Source organism: Sciurus vulgaris, assembly GCF_902686455.1.
Source record: "Sciurus vulgaris genome assembly, chromosome: 2".
Taxonomy (NCBI): Eukaryota; Metazoa; Chordata; class Mammalia; order Rodentia; family Sciuridae; genus Sciurus; species Sciurus vulgaris.
In genome coordinates, this window is record NC_136462.1 from 151295140 (window position 1) to 151322253 (window position 27114).

The following is a 27114-nucleotide window of genomic DNA, read 5'->3' on the forward strand; positions in this document are numbered from 1 at the left end:
TAAAAGTAGTACATTTGTGAGGCCATTAGTTTAAATGAAGAAAAGCAAAATAAAATGAAACTCACCTATAATCCCACTATCCAGAGAGAGCCCTTATTGACAATATCTTCAAGCTCTTTTTTCATATATACATACATATATGTATTTTTCTGATATAGTTATACATTTGAAGTTGTAACTTTAAAGCACATATATTATAGCTGTCTCCACTGTAGTGCTCAACATAGGTTATAATCCCAGCTACTTGGGAAGCTAAGACAGAAGGATCACAGGTTTGAGGCCGCCTGGGCCACTTAGTGAGACCCTATTGAGACCCTGTCTGAAAATAAGAATGGCTGGGGGGCTGGGGAGATAGCTCAGCTGGTAGAGTGCTTGTCTTGCAAGCACAAGGCCCTGAGTTCGATCCCCAGTGCTGCAAAAAAAAAAAAAAAAAAAAAAGAATGGCTGGGGATGTGGCTTAGTGATACAGCACTCACCTAATTTGCACAATGCCCTGGGTTCAGTTGCCAATATGATAATTAATAGGTTAATAGATAAATAAATTTTAAAAAGATGAAAGAGAACAATTTTTAAATAAATTCAATCCAAGCTAGTAATCTGGAAGCTACAGAAATAAAGAAAGTTAAAAATCATTTGTGATCCTATTCTGTAATAATCATTCACATTTAAAAAATTTTAAATATATCAAAGAGAATAATATAATGAACATTCACATACCCACCATCCATATTTAACTAATTTTAATGTTTTTTCATAAATATATCAACTCTTTATATACAAAGCGAAGTGTTACCTAACAAGCCCTTTTATCTCTCCCTTATCACATTAGCAATTCCCTCCTTCCCCCATAGTAATCATTTTCTTAAGGTTGCTGTGTTGTTCCCTCTTCTGATGTTTTAAAATTTATTTGCAGGTTCAGTAGGTGTCTGTGAGCTACACATAAATATACACACATATATGTTTAATTTTTTTCTTCTTTAAAACTTGTTTTATATATAATTTAAAATTTTTGCGTAACAGTATTATATTGTTTGGACCTTAATATGACATTTTCTAGATTTTTTTGTATTGATTCCAATTATATAAAGTTATCATAATTTATCCAGCCTTCTCTTGATGAATGTTTAATGTTGCTTCAATTTTTTGCTATTATAGTGTTGTAGTGAATGAACACTTCTGAACACATTCCCTGTGCACATGGATTACTCTCCTGAGTGCATAATTCTTAACCTTATCAACCCCAGACCTTATTTTTCTATAAATAGAACTTCACCTTTCCACCCAGAGATGAAATTCAAAGATAAAGTATCTGCCTGCCTACATAATTTCAAACCCATTAAATAAAAGGGAATTAATTTGTAATAAAGTACATTTCAGTACATAAAGGCTCTAGTTTGAATGTACTGGAAGGTAAAATTAAGTCAGATACTTGGAGTCATCATGCTTATGTGACAGTTACAAATGCACTTTGATAGAGAGGTGTTGTATTGATGACTCAGATGCCATGAATGGATACATAGAATAGCTAGTTTTCAGAACAGGTTCATTCTTCTATTGCTCTGCATGATAATTCCATTCCTAAAAATTCAGACTGCAAAAAGTAATTTGTTACTAAAATAGAATTAGACTTAGGCTCAGATTATTATTAGCAGGTTTATCCAATAAAATGTGCAAAAGCTACAAAGGGGATAATTTCATTTATGGGATAAATTATAAAGTACTTGCCCCTGCCTACAGAATACCAGTAGTAGGCCCAACTGGAAATACCCTTGCCAGTTACTAAATCACCTAGGGAAGCATTGTACTACTTGTTGGTGTGCTCTTGGCCCACTGTTATACCTGTTTACAACATCGCCTTGGGATGTTCACCTAGAAATCAGTTTGGTAATTGCACAGCCCTGTTGTTGAACATTGCAGAATTTTTCTGCCATATAGTTGTAACAGTTTTTCTTCCCATCTACAGTGTACAAACCCTATTATTTTATGCGCATACTTGTCAGTGCATGGTTTCTTCAGACTTTTACCACTTGTGTTGCTGTGAAGTAATATCTTTCAGTTTGCATTACCTTTTTATGAATGAGATTAGGATTTTTTTTTTTTTTTTTTTTTGACTACCTAAGCCTTCCTTTTCTTTTTTCTTTTCTTGGACTTGCTTTTATTCTTTACCTGTATGCCTGTTGGGTTGCCCTTTCTTTTCTCATTGGTTTATACTACATCTTTGGGTGTACATACTATTCTCTTTCTCTTTTTAGGACATTGGAAACATCTGTTTTATAGGGGTTTTTTTTAATGTTTTTTTTTTATTAAAAATCATAAATTTACATAGGGTAATGTTGTTTGATTCATTCTGTTATTTTTTTCCCTTCCCCCCACCCCTCCCACCCCTTTTCCCTCTATACAGTCCTTCCTTCCTCCATTCTTACCACCCTCCTTATCCCTAACCCTAAACCTAACCCTAACCCTAACACTAACCCCTCCTACCCCCCATTATATGTCCTCATCCGCTTATCAGCGAAATCATTCGTCCTTTAGTTTTTTGAGATTGGCTTATCTCACTTAGCATGATATTCTCCAATTTCATCCAGTTGCCTGCAAATGCCATAATTTTATCATTCTTCATGGCAGAGTAATATTCCATTGTATATATATGCCACAGTTTCTTTATCCATTCATCAACTGAAGGGCATCTAGGTTGGTTCCACAATCTGGCTATTGTGAATTGAGCAGCTGTGAACATTGATGTGGCTGTATCTCTGTAGTCTGCTGGTTTTAAGTCCTTTGGGTATAGGCCAAGGAGTGGGATAGCTGGGTCAAATGGTGGTTCCATTCCAAGCTTTCTGAGGAATCTCCATATTGCTTTCCAGAGTGGCTGCACTAATTTGCAACCCAACCAGCAATGCATGAGTGTACCATTTTCCCCACATCCTCCCCAACACCTATTGTTGCTTGTGTTCTTGATAATCGCCATTCTAATTGGGGTGAGATGAAATCTTAGGGTAGTTTTGATTTGCATTACTCTTATTACTAGAGATGTTGAACATTTTTTCATATATCTGTTGATTGCTTGTACATCTTCTTCTGTGAAGTGTCTGTTCATTTCCTTAGCCCATTTGTTGATTCGGTTATTTGTATTCTTGGTGTAGAGTTTTTTGAGTTCTTTATAGATTCTGGAAATTAGTGCTCTATCTGAAGTATGAGTGGCAAAGATATTCTCCCACTCTGTAGGCTCTCTCTTCGCATTGCTGATAGTTTCCTTTGCTGAGAGAAAGCTATTTAGTTTGAATCTATCCCAGTTATTGATTCTAGCTTTTATTTCTTGGGCTATGGGAGTCCTGTTAAGGACGTCTGATCCTAAGCCAACAAGGTGAAGGTTTGGACCTACTTTTTCTTCTGTAAGATGCAGGGTCTCTGGTCTGATTCCCAGGTCCTTGATCTATTTTGAGTTGAGTTTTGTGCAGGGTGAGAGATAGGGGTTTAATTTCATTCTGTTGCATATGGTTTTCCAGTTTTCCCAGCACCATTTGTTGAAGAGGCTATCTTTTCTCCATTGCACATTTTTGACACCTTTGTCTAATATGAGATAACTGTACTTATGTGGGTTTGTGTCCATGTCCTCTATTCTGTACCATTGATCTACCTGTCTATTTTGGTACCAATACCATGCCGTTTTTGTTACTATTGCTTTGTAATAGAGTTGAAGATCTGGTATTGGGATACCCCCTGCTTCGCTCTTTCTACTGAGGATTGCTTTAGCTATTCTGGGTTTCTTATTCTTCCAGATGAATTTCATAATTGCTTGCTCTATTTCTGTAAGGTACATCATTGGGATTTTAATTGGAATGGCATTGAATCTGTATAGCACTTTTGGTCGTATGGCCATTTTGACAATATTAATTCTGCCTATCCAAGAACATGGAAGATCTTTCCATCTTCTAAGGTTTTCTTTAATTTCTTCCTTTAGTGTTCTGTAGTTCTCATTGTAGAAGTCTTTCACCTCTTTTGTGAGATTGATTCCCAAGTATTTTATTTTTTTCGATACTATTGTGAATGGGGTAGTTTTCCTAATTTCTCTTTCTGAAGATTCATCACGTATGTATAAAAATGCGTTGGATTTATGAGCCTTGATCTTGTAACCTGCTACTTTACTGAATTCACTTATGAGTTCTAAGAGTTTTCTGGTGGAATTTCCAGGTTCCTCTAAATATATAATCATGTCATCAACAAACAGGGATAGTTTGAGTTCTTCTTTTCCAATTTGTATTCCTTTAATTTCTTTGGTTTGTCTAATTGCTCTGGCTAGAGTCTCAAGAACGATGTTGAATAGAAGTGGTGAAAGAGGGCATCCCTGCCTTGTTCCAGTTTTTAGGGGGAATGCTTTCAATTTTTCACCATTTAGAATGATATTGGCCATGGGCTTAGCATAGATGCCCTTTACAATGTTAAGGAAGGTTCCCACTACCCCGATTTTTTCTAGTGTTTTGAGCATGAAGGGGTGCTGTATTTTATCAAATGCTTTTTCTGCATCTATTGAAATAATCATGTGATTCTTAAGTTTTAGTCTGTTGATATGGTGAATGACATTTATTGATTTCCAGATGTTGAACCAACCTTGCATCCCTGGGATAAAATCCGCTTGATTGTGGCACCCTATCTTTTTAATATATTTTTGTATGCGATTTGCTAAAATTTTGTTGAGAATTTTTGCGTCAATGTTCATTAAGGATATTGGTCTGAAATTTTCTTTCCTCGATGTGTCTCTGCCTGGTTTAGGTATCAGGGTGATATTGGCTTCATAGAATGAGTTTGGGAGGGTTCCCTCCTCTTCTATTTTATGGAATACTTTGAGAAGTATTGAAATGAGCTCTTCTTTAAAGGTTTTGTAGAACTCGGCTGAGAACCCATCTGGTCCCGGACTTTTCTTTGTTGGTAGGCTTTTGATGACCTCTTCTATTTCATTGCTTGAAATTGATTTATTTAAGTTGTGTATGTCCTCCTCGTTTAGTTTAGGTAATTCATATGACTCTAGAAACTTGTTGATGTCTTTGAGGTTTTCTGTTTTGTTGGAGTATAGATTTTCAAAATAGCTTGTAATTATGTTTTGTATTTCACTCGTGTCTGTTGTGATATTTCCTTGTTCATTCCGAATTTTAGTAATTTGAGTTTTCTCCCTCTTTCTCTTTGTTAGTGTGGCTAAGGGTTTATCAATTTTGTTTATTTTTTTCAAAGAACCAACTATTTATTTTGTTAATTTTTTGATTGTTTCTTTTGTTTCAATTTCATTGATTTTGGCTCTGATTTTAACTATTTCCTGTCTTCTACTACTTTTGGTGTTAGTCTGCTCTTCTTTTTCTAGGGCTTTGAGCTGTAGTGTTAAGTCATTTATTTGCTGATTTCTACTTCTTTTGTTGAATGCGCCCCATGAAATAAATCTTCCTCTAAGTACTGCTTTCATAGTGTCCCAGAGGTTTTGATATGATGTGTCTTTGTTCTCGTTTACTTCTAAGAATTTTTAAATTTCTCTCCTGATGTCTTCTGTTATCCATTCATCATATAATAGTGTATTTTAATCTCCAGGTATTGGAGAAGTTTCTGTTTTTTATTCTGTCATTTATTTCTAATTTCAATCCAGTATGATCTGATAGAGTACAAGGTAGTATCTCTATCTTCTTGTATTTGCTAACAGTAGCTTTGTGGCACAAAACATGGTCTATTTTAGAGAAGGATCCATGTGCTGCTGAGAAGAAAGTGTATTCGTTCTTTGTTGGATGGTATATTCCATATAAGTTGGTTAAGTCTAAATTGTTGATTGTGTTATTGAGATCTATGGTTTCTTTGTTCAATTTTTGTTTGGACGATCTATCCAGAGAGGTGAGAAAGGTGTGTTAAAATCGCCTAGTATTATTGTGTTGTGGTCTATTTGATTTCTGGAATTGAGAAGGATTTGTTTGACATACATGCATGAGCCAATGTTCGGGGCATAGATATTTATGATTGTTATGTCTTGCTGATTTATGCTTCCCTTAAGCAGTATGTAATGTCCTTCTTTATCTCTTCTGACTAGTTTTGGCTTGAAGTCCACATTATCTGAAATGAGGATGGATATCCAGCTTTTTTGCTGTGTCCGTGTGCATGGTATGTTTTTTCCCATCCTTTCACCTTTAGTCTATGGGTATCTCTTTCTATGAGATGAGTCTCTTGCAGGCAGCATATTGTTGGATCTTTCTTTTTAATCCAATCTGCCAGTCTATGTCTTTTGATTGATTAGTTCAGGCTATTAACATTCAGGGTTATTATTGTGATATGATTTGTATTCCCAGTCATTTGACTCATTTTTTTTTTTTGACATGATTTGATTTCACCTTTATTTGGATATTCCTTTAGGCTACTTCCTCCCGTTGCTGATTTGGATCGTTATTTTTCATCTCTTCCTCATGGAATATTTTTGCTGAGAATGTTCTGTAATGCTGGCTTTCTTTTTGTAAATTCCTTTAGCTTTTGTTTCTCATGGAAGGATCTTATTTCATTGTCAAATCTGAAAGTAAGTTTTGCTGGGTATAAGATTCTTGGTTGGCATCCGTTTTCTTTCAGGGCTTGGTAAATGTTGCAGGCCCTTCTAGCTTTTAGGGTCTGGACTCTGCTGATATTCTTATTGGTTTCCCCCTGAATGTAATTTGATTCTTTTCTCTCGCGGACTGTAAAATTCTGTCTTTACTTTGTATGTTAGGTATTTTCATAATAATGTGCCTTGGTGTGGGTCTGTTGTAATTTTGTGTATTTGGAGTCCTATAAGCCTCTTGTACCTGGTTTTCCATTTCATTCTTCAGATTTGGGAAATCTTCTGATATTATTTCATTGAATAGATTGTTCATTCCTTTGGTTTGTTTCTCTAAGTCTTCCTCAATCCCAATAATTCTTAAATTTGGCCTTTTCATGATATCCCATAATTCTTGCAGATTCTGTTCATGATTTCTTACCATCTTTTCTGTTTGGTCAACTTTGTTTTCAAGATTAAATATTTTTTCTTCAATATCTGAGGTTCTGTCTTCCAGGTTTTCTATCCTATTGGTTATGCTTTCTATGGAGTTTTTAACTTGGTTTATTGTTTCCTTCATTTCAAGGATTTCTGTTTTTTTTTTTTTTTTTCAGTATCTCTAACTCTTTATTGAAATGATCTCTTGCTTCCCGTATTTGCTCTTTTAACTGTTGATTGGTGTGATTATTTAATGCCTGCATTTGCTCTTTCATCTCCTCGTTTGCTTCCCTGATTGTTTTAATTATGTACATTCTGAACTCCCTTTCTGACATATCTTCTGCTGTGCTGTCATTGAGTTTTATTGATTTGTTTGGGACATTTTCTTCCCTTGTTTTCTCATATTGGCCAGATGTCAGTGGGACTGTGTGATATTGCAGATTTCCTCTATTTGCTTATAGTGTCCCTGTAGATATCCAGTGTATCACCTCCCAGCCTTCAGTAGCCCGAAGTCTTGGAGTAACTTGAAAATGCAGTACTTCTGAAGAAAGCTGTCCCTAGCCCGCTACTGGTTCCAGGGCTTAGAGCTAGCTCTGTGTGGAAAGGCTCTCACTGGGGGGGCCTGCTCCGTGAAGCTGGCTGTGTGGGAGAGCCCACCGCTGGAGTGCTCGGGGCTGCCTGGAGATGACTCTAGCTGCCCTGCCCTACTCCAATAAGCCGCCCGAATCCGGGCCTGCCGCCCGGGCCGAGCTTCACCAGGTCGGGGAGACTCACCCCGTGGTTCTATTTTAGTCCGAGTTTCTCAATGCCTCCCCTCTTGAATCCTGGGTTCTGGAGTGACTGGAGATGCAGTCACCCTCTAGTCCGCCATCTTGGATCGCCCCGTTGAAAAAGCCTGTAGCTGGAGGGGTCAGGGCCGCCTGGAGAGGTCTCTGGCTGTCCTGCCCTGGTCCCAGAGGCTACTTGCGAGTCGGAGATCTCCGCTGGCTTGGGGACTTGTAGCTGGCTCTGTGTAGAAAGGCTCTCACTGGGCAGTCTGCTCCGAGAAGCTAGCCTAAAAAGGCACTTCCCGCCGGAGGGAGCCGGGCTGCTTGGGGAAGTCCCTGGCTGCCCTTGTCCTGGTCTCTGAAGCAGCATGTGGGCGGGCCGGAGCTCACTGCGCGCTGGCTCAGTGACTTGGAGCAGGTTGTGTGCAGAAAGGCTCTCACTGGGGGGCCTGCTCCAAGAAGCTGGAGTATCTGGCCCTGTGGGAGGAGCCCACCGCCGGAGTGCTCAGGGCTGTCTGGGGGAGACTCTAGCTGCCCTGCCCTACTCTAATAAGCTTCCCAAATCTGGGCCTGCCACCCAGGCAGCACTTCACCGGGTGGGGGAGATTGACCCCATGGTTCTATTTTAGTCTGAGTCTCTCATTGCCTCCCCTTCTTGAATCCTGGGGTCTGGAGCAACTGGAGATGCAGTCACCCTCTAGTCCGCCATCTTGGATCCAAGATGTGTTATTGTTGTAGTCTGGGATTCGAAAACCGCCGCTCCTCGTGCTTACAGCCTGACCAGCAGGACAGAAGACACGTACTCTTTAGAAGTTCATGAAGCAGCTTCCCCCTGTAGTTTTCTTTACAGTATCTTTTGGTATAAAGTCTTTTGTAATGTAATGAGATTTATTGTATCTGTAGTCTTATCTTGTAATTCATGTTTTAAATTTTTGTATTTCACATTTAGTTCTGTGAACCATGTAAAATTTAGTTTTCTGGAGGGTATATGATAGAGATGCAATTATATATATATATATTTTTTTTTTTTTTTCCTTTTTCATTGGCTAATTGTCTCAGTGCTGTTTATCTCCTGGGGCCTCCTGTTGGGCACTGTTGTCCCTTCACCATTTCCACATTTCATACCATTTTTGGTATGTTTCTGGTCTCATTTTTTTCCACTTGTCTTTGTCTAACAGACTATAGCACTTCACTGGCTGTGCATCCCACCCCCACCCCCCAAAGTTATGCTGCTTTCTCAAGAGAGGCTTTATGAATTGACCCTTAATATTTTTCTTTAATCGGATCCACAACAAACAGAAATAGCTCACAGCTGGAGGTGCCCTTCTCTAGTTTCACCTAGTCGTTCAGGTCTACTTAGCTTTCTATTGCTTTGATCATTTCAATCAGGATCTTTTGTGTACCTGTGCTGCAGTTGCCATTTCATCCAAATGACCTTTTTTCTCTTTTTATTTAGGGTTCAAAGGTAAAAGGAGTCAAGTTATGATTTCCTGGTCCCATGAAGCCATATCTCTTCTTGTTTCTTCTCTTTTCTTTTTGTCTTAAAACAAATTTCCAGCATTGTTTTCAACTATACTAAGTATTTTACACTCCTTTCATGATGGTCTTTGTAAATTCCCCCATTAATTTAAATGATTTGAATTGGAATTAATTACAATGTTTAAAAAGAACATCACTTGAAATCATATGTTATTGTTAGGGTAACTGGCATAAATATCCAGGAGAGAGACAGCTCTGAGTTCAAGTAAAGGTTTATTGACAGAGAGGTTTTGCTAGGCTGCCACTCTGCAAGGCACAGCATCCTGCAGGAAAAAAAACTTCTGTATAGTCATGTATAGTGGAGGAGTTAAAAAAATAACCAGTCTGGCCAGTGATTCTTACTTGATATCTTTGCTTTGGTTTAGGTAGTTAGGGACTCTTTTGGAGTAAGCCTACCAGGAAAGTCATGCCTGGGTGGGCAGGTGCTGATTTTCAAAATGACTTTGGCCTGAAGACCTAACAGTTACTATACAAAATATAAATTTAGGTCAGTGGGACAGAATAAAAAGCTTATCATAAATGGATATGCATATGAATACAAATTTATGCTTTATAAAAATGTTGTTATGAAGATCCAAGATGGTGGACTAGAGGGAGGCTGCGTTCCTTGTCCCTCCGTAATGCCGGATTCAAGCAGAGGATATCTGTTTCTCCGTGAGGCAGTTTTTGCTGCTTTGCCTGGTGTTTACCCCATTTGTCTGCTGTGATGACCTACAATCTGCCAGGATATCACCAGTTTTGCCTGGTGTTTACCCCATTTGTCTGCTGTGATGACCTGCAGTCTGCCAGCATATCGACGCCTTTTTTGAGAGCAGATTGCTCACTGTCAGGCGTCTGTCATCCGCCATTTGCCTGCCTCTCACCTGTCCATTGCCTACCTTACCCCTATCCATCACCCAACGCCCGAGGTTCACCTCCCGATCGCCCGACAGCTGCCAGCTGACCACAGACCGCCAGTGGAGAACCAGCTGCCTGCTGTCACCTGGAAATTCACTGATACAGTACCTGCAGGTTTGATTACACGTGGCTGCCGCCATTTTGAGACAACAGCCAGGCCCGTTAGGACCCCTGGCCGGACTGACTGAGCCCCATCTCCAGGATCCCTCAGCCCAACCGATCACTCCCTGCCTCTGGGGCCCTCACATCCACTGACTGCTCCCTGCTGCCAGGACCCCCAGACCAACTGACTGCACCCTATAACTGAGGCCCCAGACGGACTGATTGCACCCGGCCTCCAGGATCCCACAACCACACCAAACACACGGGACCTCCAGGACCCCTGCCAGACCAACTTCATCCCGTCTCCAGGACCTCCAGCTGACCACGTCCACCCCTGAGGTACAGCTCCCCATTTGCCAACACACTTCGAAGCCAGAGCGGCCATCTTGGATAATCCTGGAAGCCATAGCTCCAATCTTTGGGTGGGCAAATCCCATTCTGAGACACCTGCTGGAGGCTTGAAGCTCATTGTCAGGTACTTCTCATGCATCAGGCTACTGAACACTGGAAGGTTTCATTAGTATATGACTGCTATACAGTAGATTTTCTTTTTTTCTCCTTTTTAAAAAAAATTTAAGTTTTTATTTCTTCACTTTTCTTGCTCTCTTTTTCTTTTGTTTACCTGTTCCCTCAGAGTCTCTTTCTCCCTTTTTTGCATGCTAACATCGGATTTCTTTTGATTACACTCTCACCCTTTCTCTTTTCTAGAACTTCTGTATATTATTTTCTTATCCCATTAACAGCCATATTCTACATCCCTCTGCATCCTCTTTGTCCTCCATTAGAAACTGCAGACCTTATTGCAAACCTGTTTGTTTTACCAAAGATAACATTTGAACTCACTTTGTTTATTATGACAATTTTGTTATTGTCCCCATAGGGGCTGTTTGGTCTAGGATTGCATAGTGTCTGATTTGGGCACTGCTAATATTGATCTCCCCTTAAAGAAAGGGTTTTGGAAACCTATAGGACCACTATAAGCCTATAGGGGGAAATCTGCAATACCCCAGATCTGCACTGCTAGAGGGGAAGATACGCGAACAACATGAAAAAAACAGGAAAAGAAAATGGTCCAAACAAATCTAGATTCTATATTAATAGAATCCAATGACAATATGTTAGAAGAAATGTCAGAAAAGGACTTCAGATTATACACGATTAAGATGATTCACGAAACAAAGGATGAGATAAGAGAGCAAATGCGGGCAATGAATGATAATACCAATAAGCTGAAAGAGCACCTGCAGGAAGCAAAAGATCATTTCAACAAAGAGATAGAGATTCTCAAAAAAAAAAAACCAAACAGAAATCCTTGAAATGAAGGAGACAATAAACCAAATAAAAAACTCAATGGAAAGCATCACCAATAGACTAGACCACTAGGAAGACAGAACCTCAGACAATGAAGACAAAATATTTAATCTTGAAAATAAAGTTGCCCAAACAGAGAACAGGGTAAGAAATCATGAACAGAATCTCCAAGAACTATGCGACATCATGAAAAGACCAAATTTAAGAATTATTGGGATTGAGGAAGGCACAGAGATACAAATCAAAGGAATGAACAACCTATTCAATGAAATAATATCAGAAAATTTCCCAAACTTGAAAAATGAAATGGAAAATCAAACACAAGAGGCTTACAGAACACCAAATGCACAGAATCACAGCAGATCCACACCAAGACACATTATGATGAAAATGCCTAACATTCAAAATAAAGATAGGATTTTGAAGGACGCGAGAGAAAAGCTTGAGATTACATATAGGGGGAGACCAATACGGATAGCAGCGGACTTCTCAACCCAGACTCTAAAAGCTAGAAGGGCCTGGACCAACATATTTCAAGCTCTGAAAGAACATGGTTGCCAACCAAGAATCCCTGTACCCAGCAAAACTAACCTTCAGATTTGAAGATGAAACAAAATCCTTCCATGATAAACAAAAGTTAAAAGAATTTACAAGTAGAAAGCCTGCACTACAGAATGTTCTCAACAAAATATCCCATGAGGAAGAAATGAAAAACAACAAGGGAGGTCAGCAAAGGGAGGAACTACCTTAGAGAAAAAGCACTCAAAGGAGAAACCAAGCCAACTTAAAAACCAAAAATAAGCCAAATGACTGGGAATACAAATCATTTCTCAATAATAACCCTGAACGTTAATGGCCTAAATTCCTCAATCAAAAGACATAGACTGGCAGAATGGATTAAAAAGAAAGACCCAACAATATGCTGCCTGCAAGAGACTCATCTCATAGAAAAAGACATCCACAAACTAAAGGTGAAAGGATGGGAGAAAACCTACCACGCACATGGACTCAGTAAAAAAGTAAAAAATAAAAAAGTAAAAAATCCTTATATCAGATAAAGTGGACTTCAAGCTAAAGTTAGTCAGAAGGGCTTAAGAAGGACATTTCATACTCCTTAAGGGAACCATAAATCAGGAAGACATAACGATAGTAAATATTTATGCCCCAAACAATGGTGCATCCCTGTACATCAAACAAATCCTTCTCAATTTCAAGAATCACATAGACCACAACGCAATAATTCTGGGCGACTTTAACGCACTGCTGTCACCACTAGATAGATCCTCCAAACAAAATCCAACCAAAGAAACCATAGAACTCAATAACACAATCAATAACCTAGACTTAATAGACATATATAGAATATTCCGTCCATCAACGAGCGGATACACTATCTTCTCAGCAGCACATGGAACCTTCTCGAAAATAGACCATGTATTATGCCACAAAGAGGCCCTTAGGAAATGCAAAAAAATAGAGATACTGCCTTGTGTTCTATCAGATCATAATGGACTGAGAATAGAAATCAATGACAAAATAAGAAAGGGAAATTACTCCAACACTTGGAGACTAAATAATATGCTATCGAATGAAACACGGATAACAAAAAACATCAGGGAGGAGATTAAAAAATTCCTAGAGGTCAATGAGAATGATGATACAACATATGAAAATCTATGGGACACTATGAAAACGGTACTAAGGGGAAAATTCATTGCATGGAGTGCATTCCAGAAAAGAATATAAAGTCAACAATTAAATGATCTAACATTACAGCTCAAAGCCCTAGAAAAAGAAGAACAGAATAACAGCAAAAGTAGTAGAAGACAGGAAATAATTAAAATCAGAGCTGAAATCAATGAAATTGAAACAAAAGAAACTATTCAAAAAATTGACATAACAAAAAGTTGGTTCTTTGAGAAAGTAAACAAAATAGATAAACCCTTAGCCACACTAGCAAAGAGAAGGAGAGAGAAGACTCAAATTACTAAAATACATGATGCAAAAGGAAATATCAGGACAGACACCACTGAGATACAGAACATAATGAGAAGCTACTTTGAAAATCTGTATTCCAACAAAATAGAAAGTACCAAAGACATTGACAAATTTCTAGAGACATATGCTCGTCCCAAACTGAACCAGGAGGACATACACGATTTAAACAGATCAATATCAAGCAATGAAATAGAAGAAGCCATTAAAAATCTACCATCCAAGAAAAGCCCAGGACCAGATGGATTCTCAGCCGAGTTCTACAAGACCTTCAAAGAAGAACTCATTCCAATACTTCTCAAAGTATTCCAGGAAATAGAAAACGAGGGTACCCTACCAAACTCATTCTATGAAGCTAATATCACCCTCATACCCAAACCAGGAAAAGACACATCAATATCCTTGATGAATATAGATGCAAAGATCCTTAACAAAATATTGGCAAACCGTATCCAAAAACATATTAAGAAAATTGTGCACCACGATCCAGTGGGGTTCATTCCTGGAATGCAAGGATGGTTCAACATTCATAAATCAATAAACGTAATCCATCATGTCAGTAGACTTAAGGATAAGAATCATATGGTTATTTCAACTGATGCAGAAAAAGCGTTCGACAATATACAACACCCTTTCATGCTCAAAACACTAGAAAAAATAGGGATAGTAGGAACATACCTGAACATTGTAAAGGCTATTTATGCTAAGCCCATGGCCAACATCATTCTTAATGGAGAAAAACTGAAACCATTCCCTTTAAAAACGGGAACAAGACAGGGATGTCCTCTTTCACCACTTCTATTCAACATTCTCCTCGAAACTCTAGCCAGAGCAATTAGGCAGACTAAAGAAATTAAAGGGATACGAATAGGAAAAGAGGAACTTAAGCTGTCACTATTTGCAGATGACATGATTCTATATTTAGAGGATCCATAAACCTCCTCCAGAAAACTTCTAGACCTCATCAATTAATTCAGCAGAATAGCAGGCTATAAAATGAACACGCATAAATCTACAGCATTTTTATATGCAAGTGACGAAACAGCTGAAAGGGAAATGAGGAAAAGAACTCCATTTGAAATAGCCTCAAAAAAAATAAAATACTTGGGCATCAATCTAACCAAAGAGGTAAAAGATCTCTACAGTGAAAACTACAAAACACTGAAGAAAGTAATTAAGGAAGACCTTAGAAGATGGAAAGATCTTTCATGTTCTTGGATAGGCAGAATTAATATTTTCAAAATGGCCATACTATCAAAGGTTCTATACAGATTCAATGCAATTCCAATTAAAATCCCAATGACGTACCTCACAGAAATAGAGCAAGCAATCATGAAATTCATCTGGAAGAATAAGAAACCCTGAATAGCTAAAGCAATCCTTAGCAGGAAGAATGAAACAGGGGGTATGACAATACCAGAACTTCAACTATACTACAAAGCAATAGTAACAAAAACGGCATGGTATTGGCACCAAAATAGACAGGTAGATCAATGGTACAGAATAGAGGACATGGACACAAACCCACATAAGTACAGTTATCTCATACTAGACAAAGGTGCCAAAAATGTGCAATGGAGAAAAGATAGCCTCTTCAACAAATGGTGCTGGGAAAACTGGAAATCCATATGCAACAGAATGAAACTAAACCCTTATCTCTCACCCTGCACAAAACTCAACTCACAATGGATCAAGGACCTTGAAATCAGACCAGAGACCCTGCATCTTATAGAAGAAAAAGTAGGCCCAAATCTTCACCTTGTTGGCTTAGGATCAGACTTCCTTAACTGGACTCCTGTAGCACAAGAAATAAAAGCAAGAATCAATAACTGGGATAGATTCAAACTAAATAGCTTTCTCTCAGCAAAGGAAACTATCAGCAATGCGAAGAGAGAGCCTACAGAGTGGGAGAATATCTTTGCCACTCATACTTCAGATAGAGCACTAATTTCCAGAATCTATAAAGAACTCAAGAAACTCTACACCAAGAATACAAATAACCCAATCAACAAATGGGCTAAGGAAATGAATAGACACTTCACAGAAGAAGATGTACAAGCAATTAACAGATATATGAAAAAATGTTCAACATCTTTTGTAATAAGAGAAATGCAAATCAAAACTACACTAAGATTCCATCTCATCCCAATTAGAATGGTGATTATCAAGAATACAAGCAACAATAGGTGTTGGAGAGGATGTGGGGAAAATGGTACGCTCATACATTGCTGGTGGGACTGCAAATTAGTGCAGCCACTCTGGATAGCAGTGAGGAGATTCCTTAGAAAACTTGGAATGGACCTACCATTTGACCCAGCTATCCCACTCCTCAGCCTATACCCAAAGGACTTAAAATCAGCATACTTCAGAGATACAGCCACATCAATGTTCATAGCGGCTCAATTCACAATAGCCAGACTATGGAACCAACCTAGATGCCCTTCAATTGATGAATGGATAAAGAAACTGTGGCATATATATAATGGAATATTACTCAGGTATAAAGAATAATAAAATTATGGCATTTGCAGGCAAATGGATGAAATTGGAGAATATCATGTTAAGTATCTCACTTAACTTAACCCAATCTCAAAAATCCAAAAGAGGAATGATCTCACTGATAAGCAGATGATGACACTTAATGGGGGGTGGGAGGGGGACAAGAATGGAGGAAGGAGGGACTATATAGAGGGAAAAGAGAGGTGGGATGGGTGGGGAGAAGGAAAAAATAACGGAATGAATCAAACATCATTACTCTATGTAAATGTGTGAATATGCAAATGGTATGCTGTTACTCCATGTACAAACTGAAACAACATGTATCCCATTTGTTTACAATAAAAATAAATTAAAAAAAAGAACAAGAAGAAGCACACAAAAAATGTTATTGCAACCTTCTTTGTAGTTAACAGTATATACAAAAATTAAATATGCAGTTCATATCATACACTAAACTTGATTCTAGATTTGATTAACAAATCTATTGAGCAACAGCTTCATTATAATCACCACTGCCACCATGTCCATTTATTGTATACAGTTAAAACTAGTTAAATTGTGATCCCCCTGATTCCAGATCAAGCTTAACAAGAATACAAGTTGACCGAAGAAAGGACTGATGGCAGTTTCAAGATCCCAGAGAAGTGGTAATAAAGGGGATTAAAATGGTTTTTCAGTCATGCTTTTCCACACTGCAGCTGTCAGTAAGGACCCTGGCTTCTCTCTTGGGTCTCTATTGGTGCCATTTCCCACACCTTGACTCCCTGCCACTTCCTCTGTGTGGTTATCTGTCCCCTCCTGTATGACAGTTTCTCTAGTCTAAAGTCTGGAACCTTTCCTGTACACTTTCAATTTCTCTCTCTTCGTGAGCAAAATAGATATAATTGTTATGTTGCATTACAATTGCTTGCTTATCTGTCTTTGGCCTGCAACCAAATTTTAAACTCTGTGAGGACAGGAGTAGTGTTCTTTGTTCATTCATTCATTCTAGAAACATTACAAAGTACCTGTTTTGTGTTCTTGCCCTTGAAACTCAAATCACTGAAAGACTAATAGTTGACTAAATATTAATCAGTTCTTTGAAAACAGAGCTTCTAAGCGTTGAAACTTAGTCACCAAATAGAAAATACTCAAAAGGAAAACCAGATGCCAAAAAAAGCGGGGAAACAAATAACTGGAGGAAAAAAATATGACAGTTAAAAATATTTATTACATATAGAATTAATATAAATGATAACAAACAAACAAAAAGGATAAAACCTACAAGAAAAGCAGAGAAATTCTTTGAACTAGTAATTATCTCGTTGGCTGTCCAAGCCAGAAATCTGGATTTTATCCTTGTTTCCTCCTTGTTTCTTCTTGCCAGCTTCTCACAAAGTATCACAACTTCGAGAACACCATCTCAGCTCTCCAGTTTCTCAACATTTCTCCATGTCCATTGCCTTCAGAATGAAGTCTGATCTTGTTCTAATAATATTCAGGTCCCTTGATCACCTACTTCTTTTACCTTTGGCCTTTTGTCATGCTAGCCCTTTACTTGTACTCTGTACCCTAGGTATTCTGAACTACTTCAGGTTCCTAAAACACTCTGGGCTTTTGTCTATGCTGTGACTGACCTGGAATCCCCTTCCCCACCATTATAAAACTACTTCTTATCAGTCCTTCATATCTGTTTCTATTCCAGCAGAAAACATTATTTAAATATTTTGAAGAATTACATACTATCTCTTATCCCTTGACTAGTCTTTTTTTTTTTTTTTTGGTGGTGCTGGGTATTGAACCCAGGGCCTTGTGCATATGCGGCAAGCACTCTACCAACTGAGCTATATCCCCAGTCCCTGGCTAGTCTTTATAGATCCTTTTTGTACTAGTGTGAAATACCAAGAGACAACCAGAAGACTCTTATTATTTTTTGGTTCAATATACATAAATGGGGTACAACTTTTCATTTCTCTGGTTGTGCACGAAGTAGTCACTTCGTTTGTGTAATCATACATGTACATAGGGTAATGATGTTTGTCTCATTTCATTATCTTTAATTCCCCCCACCGCCCCCTCCCCACCCCTCATTTCCCTCTACACAATTCATCCTCCCTGCATTCTTCCCTTGTCACCCCCACCCCCCTGTTAAGTATCATCTTCCACTTATCAGAGAAAACATTCGACCTTTGGTTTTTTTGGGATTGGTTTATCTCACTTAACATGTTATTCTCCCAAGAATACAAATAATCCAATCAATAAATGGCTAAAGAACTGAGCAGACACTTCACAGAAGATGATTTATAAGCAATCAAGAGATATATGGAAAAATGCTCAACATCTCTAGTAATAAGAGAAATGCAAATCAAAACTACCCTAAGATTTCATCTCACCCTAATTAGAATGACTATTTCAAGAATACAGGCAACAATAGGTGTTGGTAAGGATGTGGGAGGAAAAGGTACACTCATACATTGCTGGTGGGGTTGCACATTGGTGCAGCCACTATGGAAAGCAGTGTGGAGATTCCTTAGAAAACCTGGAATAGAACCACCATTTGACCCAGCTATCCCACTCCTTAACCTATACCCAAAAGCCTTAAAATCAGCATACTACAGTGACGCAGCCAAATCAATGTTTACATCCATCAGTTCACAGTAGCTATGTTGTGGAACCAACCTAGATGCCCTTTGTTAGATGAATGGATAAAGAAACTGTGGTGTGTGTATATATATATATATATATATATATATATACATACACACATACACACATACACACACACACACACACACACAATGGAATATTATTCAGCCATAAAGAATAATAAAATTATGGCATTTGCAGAAGGCTCTTTTTTACTATCTTTCTCTTTTCTTAGAGATAATGTTACTAGGCAGTACTCAGACATTCTACTCTGCTTCCAGGCCCAAGATGAATTTCTGATTCCTTGGATGAGAGCCAAACTTCATTGGGTCAGTCTGTTTCCATAAGGAATGGAAGTGGTCTGGCTCTCTTATTATCCTTTTTTGGGGCAGATATTGAGACCCCATAGTGACGCACAGTTACAACTCTCTTACCTTGTTTAGGACACTTAGGGTCACATTTCTCCCTATTCTCAAATATAGACAAAGGTGGTCATTGTACACATTTCACAAAGTTTTTGATTTTTTAGGATGTTACTTTTTCTCCTCGTTTACTCTCTCTTCTAAGAAAAGGGCCCACAGGTCTTGGTAAACTTGCTGAAGAACTATTATTAGTTCCATCTGTTCCTGTGAGATGAAAAAAATTATGACAGTGATTATGTCATTGCAGAATTTTCCCTACGGACTCCCATAACAGCAAGAAGCAAAAGGGAAGTGGATTTAAATGAGTTTTTTAGCATAATGGACAGACTTGACACATCTTCTGAAAGCTTAGCTAACCCATACTGGTTTACTTTGGAGATGCTGGCCAAGCAGACTGGAAAAGACTTGTTTTATATTTATGTATCTACCTACCCACCTGCCTTTAGAACAAAGGTTGTAAAGTGTATAGGTTCCCTAACACTCTTTGTAGTTGAGTCAAAGCAAGCAGAATCTGAATTTCTAGGGAAGCTACCGAACCAGGGCATACAATTGGAGGCAGAAAACATTGGCTATCTTGTTATGTTATCTGAAGACTGAAGGACTGAGAGTAAAAGGTGATTTTCCAAAACCAAGGGTTCTCAGATTCCCACCATCTAGAAAATTTCTACTTAAAAAAAAAAAAAACAAAACAAAAAAAAACTTGTTATCTGTTCCAAAGTGGTTTTCAGGCTCTCACAGATCTGAGATATGTGGATATCCATGATGTGTAACTTGCATTTCCTGCCAAAGTTTAAAGGAATCACTCATTCCAGTCTAAACAAATTAAGAGGGGAGGTTGATGTTCTTGGGTGTAGTAATATTAAAGTCAGTTTGAAATAAAAGATTAAGGAACTTATCTTCTAGCCAGAGTATTATTAACATATTTATCCACAAAAAAAATTTTAAGTCTTTTAATTTGTTCTAATTAGTTGTATATGACAGTAGAATGCATTTATACATTTTGATAAATCATACATAAAAGGAGACATAAAAGGAGTATAACTTTTTTAATTTTAGTAATGCTTCTGTTATAGTGATGAAAAAGTACTTTACAAATTCAGAATTTTTCTTAATGTTCTCTTCTATCCAGACAACCAACAGACTGGTCCCCAGAAAGCAGCATTAGTATTCAGTAATGGTTTTGCCATCTTCCTGCTGCCAGTGTAACCTCATCCTAGATTGATTCCCCTGTGCAGCAGGGAGTTGTTAGAGAAAGAAGTTCTCAACAGAAAACTAATTTATCTCTTAGGTCCCAGTATTTTCAGTCTCTGGAATATATTGCTAGAAGATGCTCCTTGATATTGTTTATTTCTGGGATTCTTTTTAAAGGGGAACATTAGGGACAGCCTGGAAAATATTTTGGCCTGCCAATGTTTAAAAAATACTAGTTTTTGATTGAGAAGAATTTGCAGTGTAGAGCCTAGCAAGGGCTTTTGTGCCTAGTTGAAAAATTCAGCATTTAGCTAGATATTGTAATCTCAGTTAGCATGTTATTATATTTTTATTTGTTGCATTTAAAGGAATAAAAATCATAAAGGACTTGAATCATTTATCTTTAACCAGACAAAAGTTACAGGTGTTTACAGTAAAATAATCCTTACTGCCCAGTAAATTGTTTTGTGTGTACATTCCTCAACCTATTTGTCTTTCTCTTTGTCTTTTTAAAATTACACACCTTTTTATTTTTAACAACCATTAAAAAAAAAAAAAAAACAACCTTACACCCTCTTTAATTTTTGAAATTTGAAAATAAATGTAGTGGCTAAAATCAAATCAATGCCACATTAATTTTGAACTTTCCCCCCTTGAACTATCACTTCTTCTTTCTCAGAAATTCTGAAATGATTCCCCAGAGGAAATATGTCCCTCATCCCCCACTTCCAGTTGAAAAAAGCTTTAACAAACCTACCTTATGTGACAAAACTATTACTCCTTCTTAATTCTTACTATTTTGACTAGAATGAGTGAAGTGAAAATATTATGATTTAAGAAAAAAGATACAAAATTATATAGACATTACAGTAGTAAAGATCTATGCCAATCAAGGAGAAGAAAAAAAGAGAGTCATAAAAATGAGAAAAGTGGCACAATTAGAATGGTTTACTTATGGGTATCCTGTTTTCAAAATTGTACTTGATAGCATTATTTTTTAAATAAAGAGGGTTTCAGCTGTGCTTTGTACAATTATCAAATTGTATACTTAATAGTCCCATAGCATATGAAGAAATTCTTAGTGATTTTTAAGTCACTTTACTGTGATTTACCCAGATAATCTGTTTCAGGGTTTTAAAATTATATTTAAAAGTAAGTAAAAACGGTGACATGTAATACAGGTAGTGAAAGTCTTGCTATCTTTTGCCTTTTCTAAAAATTTCCCATCTAGGGATATTGTGGTATTGACTTTTTTCTATTTTTTGGAGAATTATAATCATGGTCAGCAGAACTGGACATATCTAAGTAGCAACATAGATTTGGTAATTAGAAAAGCAAAATGTAAACTAGAAGTTCAAAGAGACAGTGTTCAAAATTTACTGACCATCTGCAGTTTGTGCCCCTCATGATACAGAGGAAAGAGCAGCATTTATCGTTTCATTGAAACCATGTGCTGTGTGTGCAGGAAGGAAATGCATGCTGATCAGAGGTCAGAAGCAGGATGGAGTAGGTTTGAAAGGGAATATTTACTGTGGGGTTTCCTGAACCCCTAGCCTCACTGGAGATGATGTTATTTCTAGTAGCCTTGGTGGGAACTTGGGCTAACTCAGAACTGTTATATCATAGTTCCAGTGGGAGGCATGAACCAGAAGCTGTAGCCAGTTACAGACTTCTCTTTGCTGGGCCAAGAGGTACAGAAATAAGAAATGTAGGCTTTGACCAAAGAAGTATTATGCTGGAGGCACATAGAGAATTTAGCACCCTGGAAACTTTAATCAGTAGGGTCCCATGCACAGGAAAGGTCTGGAAATCAGGCCCTTAGCCGAACAGGGAAAGACCTAATGATGTTCTGCTTGAGCTGAACCAAGTTAGAAGGATCTGATGGATTCCTTAAAAATCCTAAGAGAAGTTAGTAAAAATGGAAGAAGCATGTTTTCTGTGGACCTTTGGATAACTGAGCCAAGAATGTTGTAGAGATGGGAAGACAACAGATTTTAGCAGAATGCAAGGAACATTTTCTTCCACTGGAAGCTCTCCCATAATTTAGTGAGGTGATGAATTCCGGATGCATGCAGGTGAGGTACCAAAGGGAGGTTTCCACAGTCTGTAGCCAGACCTCTCAGCTACCTTCCAGGTATGTGTCTGAAGCCTGTGCTCCAGTTCCCCTCCAGCAGGCTGACTGCTTCCTGTTCCCACCCATTACTTGATCAGCTGAAGGCAGCAAAGTGGTGACCTTCTTTTCTTTCCTTGGTTGTTTCTAAGCCCAAGATGCAAAAGTAGATGCTGACTAAATATCCCTGCCCTTTTCTTTCTTGTCACTTTTCCTTAAAGCTTAGAACCTCTCCTTCCCTCTTCTCTTCCCTAGTCTTTACCTTAATACAGAGACACAAAAGTGGCCCTTGTACATGTTTCTTAATGTGCTTTCAAATGTTGGCCACTCATATTCTGGATGGGGAATTCAGACTGCCCCTTTCATCTTTCCTGGGATATTCTCTCTACTGTCATCTGCTTGAAGGCAAATAGGCATCCTTCAGAGTCTCATGCAGCTGTCAACCAGGAACTTGGAGTGGACTCTATGGAGTTGGTTGAGGTAGCATGAGGAGTAGCTTAGGGTCAGGTACTCCATAGCAACATTCATAATTAAGTCTCTAATTTTCTTTATCCATGCAAGTGGATTTGGGGGGGGGGGATTAATTCAGTAGACACATGTTACAGATCTGCTTCATTCTTTGCAACATTTTGGAAGTGTTTGGCCTTGTGACATATGTGCCAGGTTGATAACTGTAGTTTTCCTAACATAAATTCAGAATTTAACCATCCTCATTGATTCTGTGGGTCTTTTTCTCCCTGCAGGAATAGGAGGCCTGCAAGACTTTGTGCTAAAATCTGCAACACTGTGTAGCCTGCCATCCTGCCCACCATTTATACCACTCAACTTTGAAGCCACCCCTATTGTGAGAGTTGCTGTTGAGCCAAAACACCCAAGTAAGATAATCTTGTCTTTAAAAGCATATGATGTTCATTGTATTTTTTAAATTCATGTGTTTATTATTTGACTTTTCATGATTTGTTTAGCAATGTACCATGAATTTTTGTTCAAGAATATAATAGAAGCAACCCTTCAAAGGGCATCTGACCTCTCTCCTAGGAACATGACATGGTTGCTACCTTTGCTATCCAGAGACCATATTATTCTTGATGATAGGTTCATGTCTGCATCTTCCCTAACCCTGGCACAGGGTTGTAGCTCAGCAAAGCTCATGTTTTGTGACTTCTTCTGAGTTAGAATCTTATCCCAAGTTTGTTGGTTCAGAATCCATCATCTAAACCACTTGTCCCTTTCCTGCTGGCTACATGATACCCACATATAACTGACCCTGTGACAATGATCCTTGGTTTTAGTGTTTCCCATTTGCCTGGGCAATCCTGTTAATGCTTTTATTTCTCTTTTTGGTGACTATCACTGGCCCCTTCTGCCGTGATTTTGCTATTTCCAGTAGTGGTAGTAAAGAAGCTTCATACCTTGCTTTAAGGGAACCAAAGAACAAATGTGTAAAGAAACACCTCTATTGAGGTATGTAATGTGCCTATACTTGCCTATCCTTCACTCCCCAGAGCTGGAGCCTTGTAAAGACTCATCCTCCCTTCAAGTTCTAAGACATACATTTAGGGTCCCTGGAACCCTAGAATGGGTACTGGGAAGATTGCACCTCTGACCTTTGAGCTCAGTCCCAGTAAACATTCTTTGCCTGGGGCTTCAGAGACAGGAATTCTTTCTGGGCTATCACTATGGACTGATAGTGCCTTGAGTGCTGCTGGAATTTACCCTCTCCATGTAAAGTCCACTTCCTCTTTGTAGTTTTGTCAGATCCTGACCCTTCGTGAATTTGTTCTTTTATTCTACTTGCTGGACTGGCCCTGGTCACTGTACACAGTGTCCAACCCTAAGAAGCACATACAGTACAAGAAAGTTCAGTTTTTTTAAAGTTGTAACATTAGAGTCTGGCAACCAAGGCTTATTCTTATATGTTTCTAGTAGTGATTTTTATCTTTATTCTTACTTGTTTTTTTCTCTTATTATGTTAGTATCTAGATTTTAAAAACAGGAATTAAGGAATATTTGATAATTTCAGCTATACTATTTTAATAGGATGTTATAATTTTTAAAAAGCTATTTGACAGTTTTGTGCTACTCCATGCTTTGTTATCCAAGCCAAGGAAAAGCCCAATCCTAGAGGGGTAGTAGAGCCAACTTCTGTGCAGCTTTGCTATGTGAGATGAGGGTCCTAGTAACAGGCTTATTTCCTGTCCCAGGGCAAACTCCCAGTAAGTTTAATTTCCCTTACTTTGTCCGGAAATGAGGTAGTCTAATAAGAGAATTACTTAGGATTATCCATCTGGAAACCAAAGTGCATTTCCTCATATGTATTTCATATATTTTTCTGAACTTCATAAAAAATAAACAAAATGGTTGAAAGGGGCACACAATTGTCTTCATAATTTTACAACAAGTGTTGCTCCTCTTTCCTATTGAGTATGTTGTTTTTGCTGAATTTACCATGCATTTCTTGATTGTGTAACTGAAGCCCAATTTGCATATTTCATCATTTGAATTTTATACTCACCAAACTGTCTTCTTGATGTTTCTGAAATGTCAACATCTAATTCTACATTCAGAATGTAAGAAAACTTTTCTTAGTACTATCCTCAAGCCTGTGAACCCTTAGATGAAATTTATTTTCTGTTTTCTCTTTGCCCTAGTATCTTATATTTATCCTTACTTCAGGGCAACTGCCCTTTTTTCCATGGTTTCCATGTCTAATAACTACTGAAATGTTACATCCTGTAGCAAGACTCCCTAATAATACTGCCCCTAGGAGCCCTTGATGGAACCATTGTTACTCAGCTTGAATAGAGCACATATCCCTAGATCCTTTCTTCTTTTTCATCATGAAAAAATGGGTGGATTAATCCGGATACAGCCTTTTATTCTTCTTTCAGGGAGAAGCAAATCCTGAGTATTTGTTTTTATATTTTTCTTTTTCCCAAGCAGGAGTTAAAATGTCATGATGGCCAGTTTCTGCTTCATGCCCAGGATCTACTCAAAACTCAACCCAGAGAATCACCAATATTCCATAGACATTATTATTTTCATCATTTACATTGATTCTTGATGTATGCCACACTCTACACTGAGGATTTTGTATTGATTATCTCATTTAATTCTCTCAGCTGCTCAATGCATTAAGATGCTATTTTTATCTTCATCCTCACACAAGCAAAACTGAGACATAAAGAAGTTAATTAACTTGTCTAAGATCATACAGATATTAAATGGTGAAGTCCAGATTCAAACTCTACCTCAGAGACAATTCCTTTAAAAGGAATTCAAGAAATCTTGTTTATCTGAGATTGGAGTCACTGGCTTCCAGAATTCTTTCACTCTTTATCCATAACAATTTTAAAAAGAGAGAGGAAGCTTTCTGAACCTGTGTTTTATATAGATACATGAGTTTCTGTGTCAGTGTTTCATGTAAATTCTGAAACACACAAAAATAGAAATTATTTGAAAGTGAAGTTGAAATGAAATAACCCATAATTTTATTTGTTTTTGATGGATACATATTATATAAATGTATATATCCATATGCATAGGGTGTATATATAACATTTGTTTGTGATTGTGATATATAATCATATTAGTTATCTAATAATGGATGACATATTACTCCAAAATTTAGTGGCCTGAAATTCATTCATTTTTCACAGTTCTTTTGTCAGGAATTGGGAAACAGTTCAGTTTTGAGTCTCTCAAGAAGTTGCAGTCACCTTGGGCTATAGCCATCTAAGGTGTAACTATACAAATTGCTACTGGCTGGGACCTCCTCTCCCCAGGGGCCCCCTTCATGTGGCTGCTTGAGTGCTACAGTATAGCATGGTGACTGGCTTCAGCCAGTAGTGCAGAGCTAACCTTGGAATCACATTGTCACTTGTGCAGAATTCTGTTGGTCATACAAGCCAGTTCTGATTCACTGTTGGAGAGGACTACACAGGATCCTGAATATCAGGAGGCCAGGGGGATTAGGGCCATCTTGAAGTCTGGCTACCACAATAATGCTTTATTATTTGTAAAAATCTTGCCTTAACATTCTGTGATACAGCTATTCAGAGGTCTGCTTCTAGGTTCCCTTTGTTAAAACACTTGGTTTTAGTGGTTATTATCACTGGAAAAGACACTTCACAAAGTTAGAGTCCCAATGGAAGATATAGATCCTCAGCTGTTTTTACTAAATCATGGTATTGTTTTAGAATGCCATTTATCATTTATACAAAGCTTTTGTTGAAATACAGATAACAATTATCTACTTTTCCTAATATCGGTCAGTTTTTTCTTAACTGCCTAGAAGGCCTTGATTTTTATGTCTTTAATGAGCTATTCATTTGAAAAATTTTTTAAAAAGGTAGGAAAATCACCTTTGAAATTTTAAGAGGTTTATACCTGAAGTGTTTGAGTTTTTTGGCCATAGAATGATAATCAATAGAAACATTTTCCAATATCTGATTTCAAAATGTTGCCTCCTTGTTTCAAATTTCATTAAAAAAATTTTTTTTACTTATTGTTAAACTGTTACCTTTACCTTGAAGAGAGATGGGTATGTGCATGTGTGCTCATGCATGTATGTGTGTATATGTGTATTGTGATTTGGCTGATAGCTGAAAGAATGCTTTGCCTTAATCATTATTGTTGTTCCATTGTGCTTGGGTTATTAATATTGCCAGTGGTATCTTTGTAGGA

The 27114-nt window shown here is 37.8% G+C and overlaps 1 protein-coding gene across 2 annotated transcripts in view; it reads left to right on the forward strand.

Annotated features, from left to right (window-relative positions):
• EFL1 (elongation factor like GTPase 1) overlaps positions 1 to 27114 on the forward strand; it is a 150946-nt gene that overhangs the window by 92744 nt on the left and 31088 nt on the right. For both annotated transcript variants that reach the window (XM_079127388.1, XM_079127389.1), the window contains exon 16: positions 23172 to 23303. In XM_079127388.1, coding sequence (XP_078983514.1) covers positions 23172 to 23303 — 132 coding nt within the window. The remainder of the gene's footprint in view (positions 1 to 23171; positions 23304 to 27114) is intronic.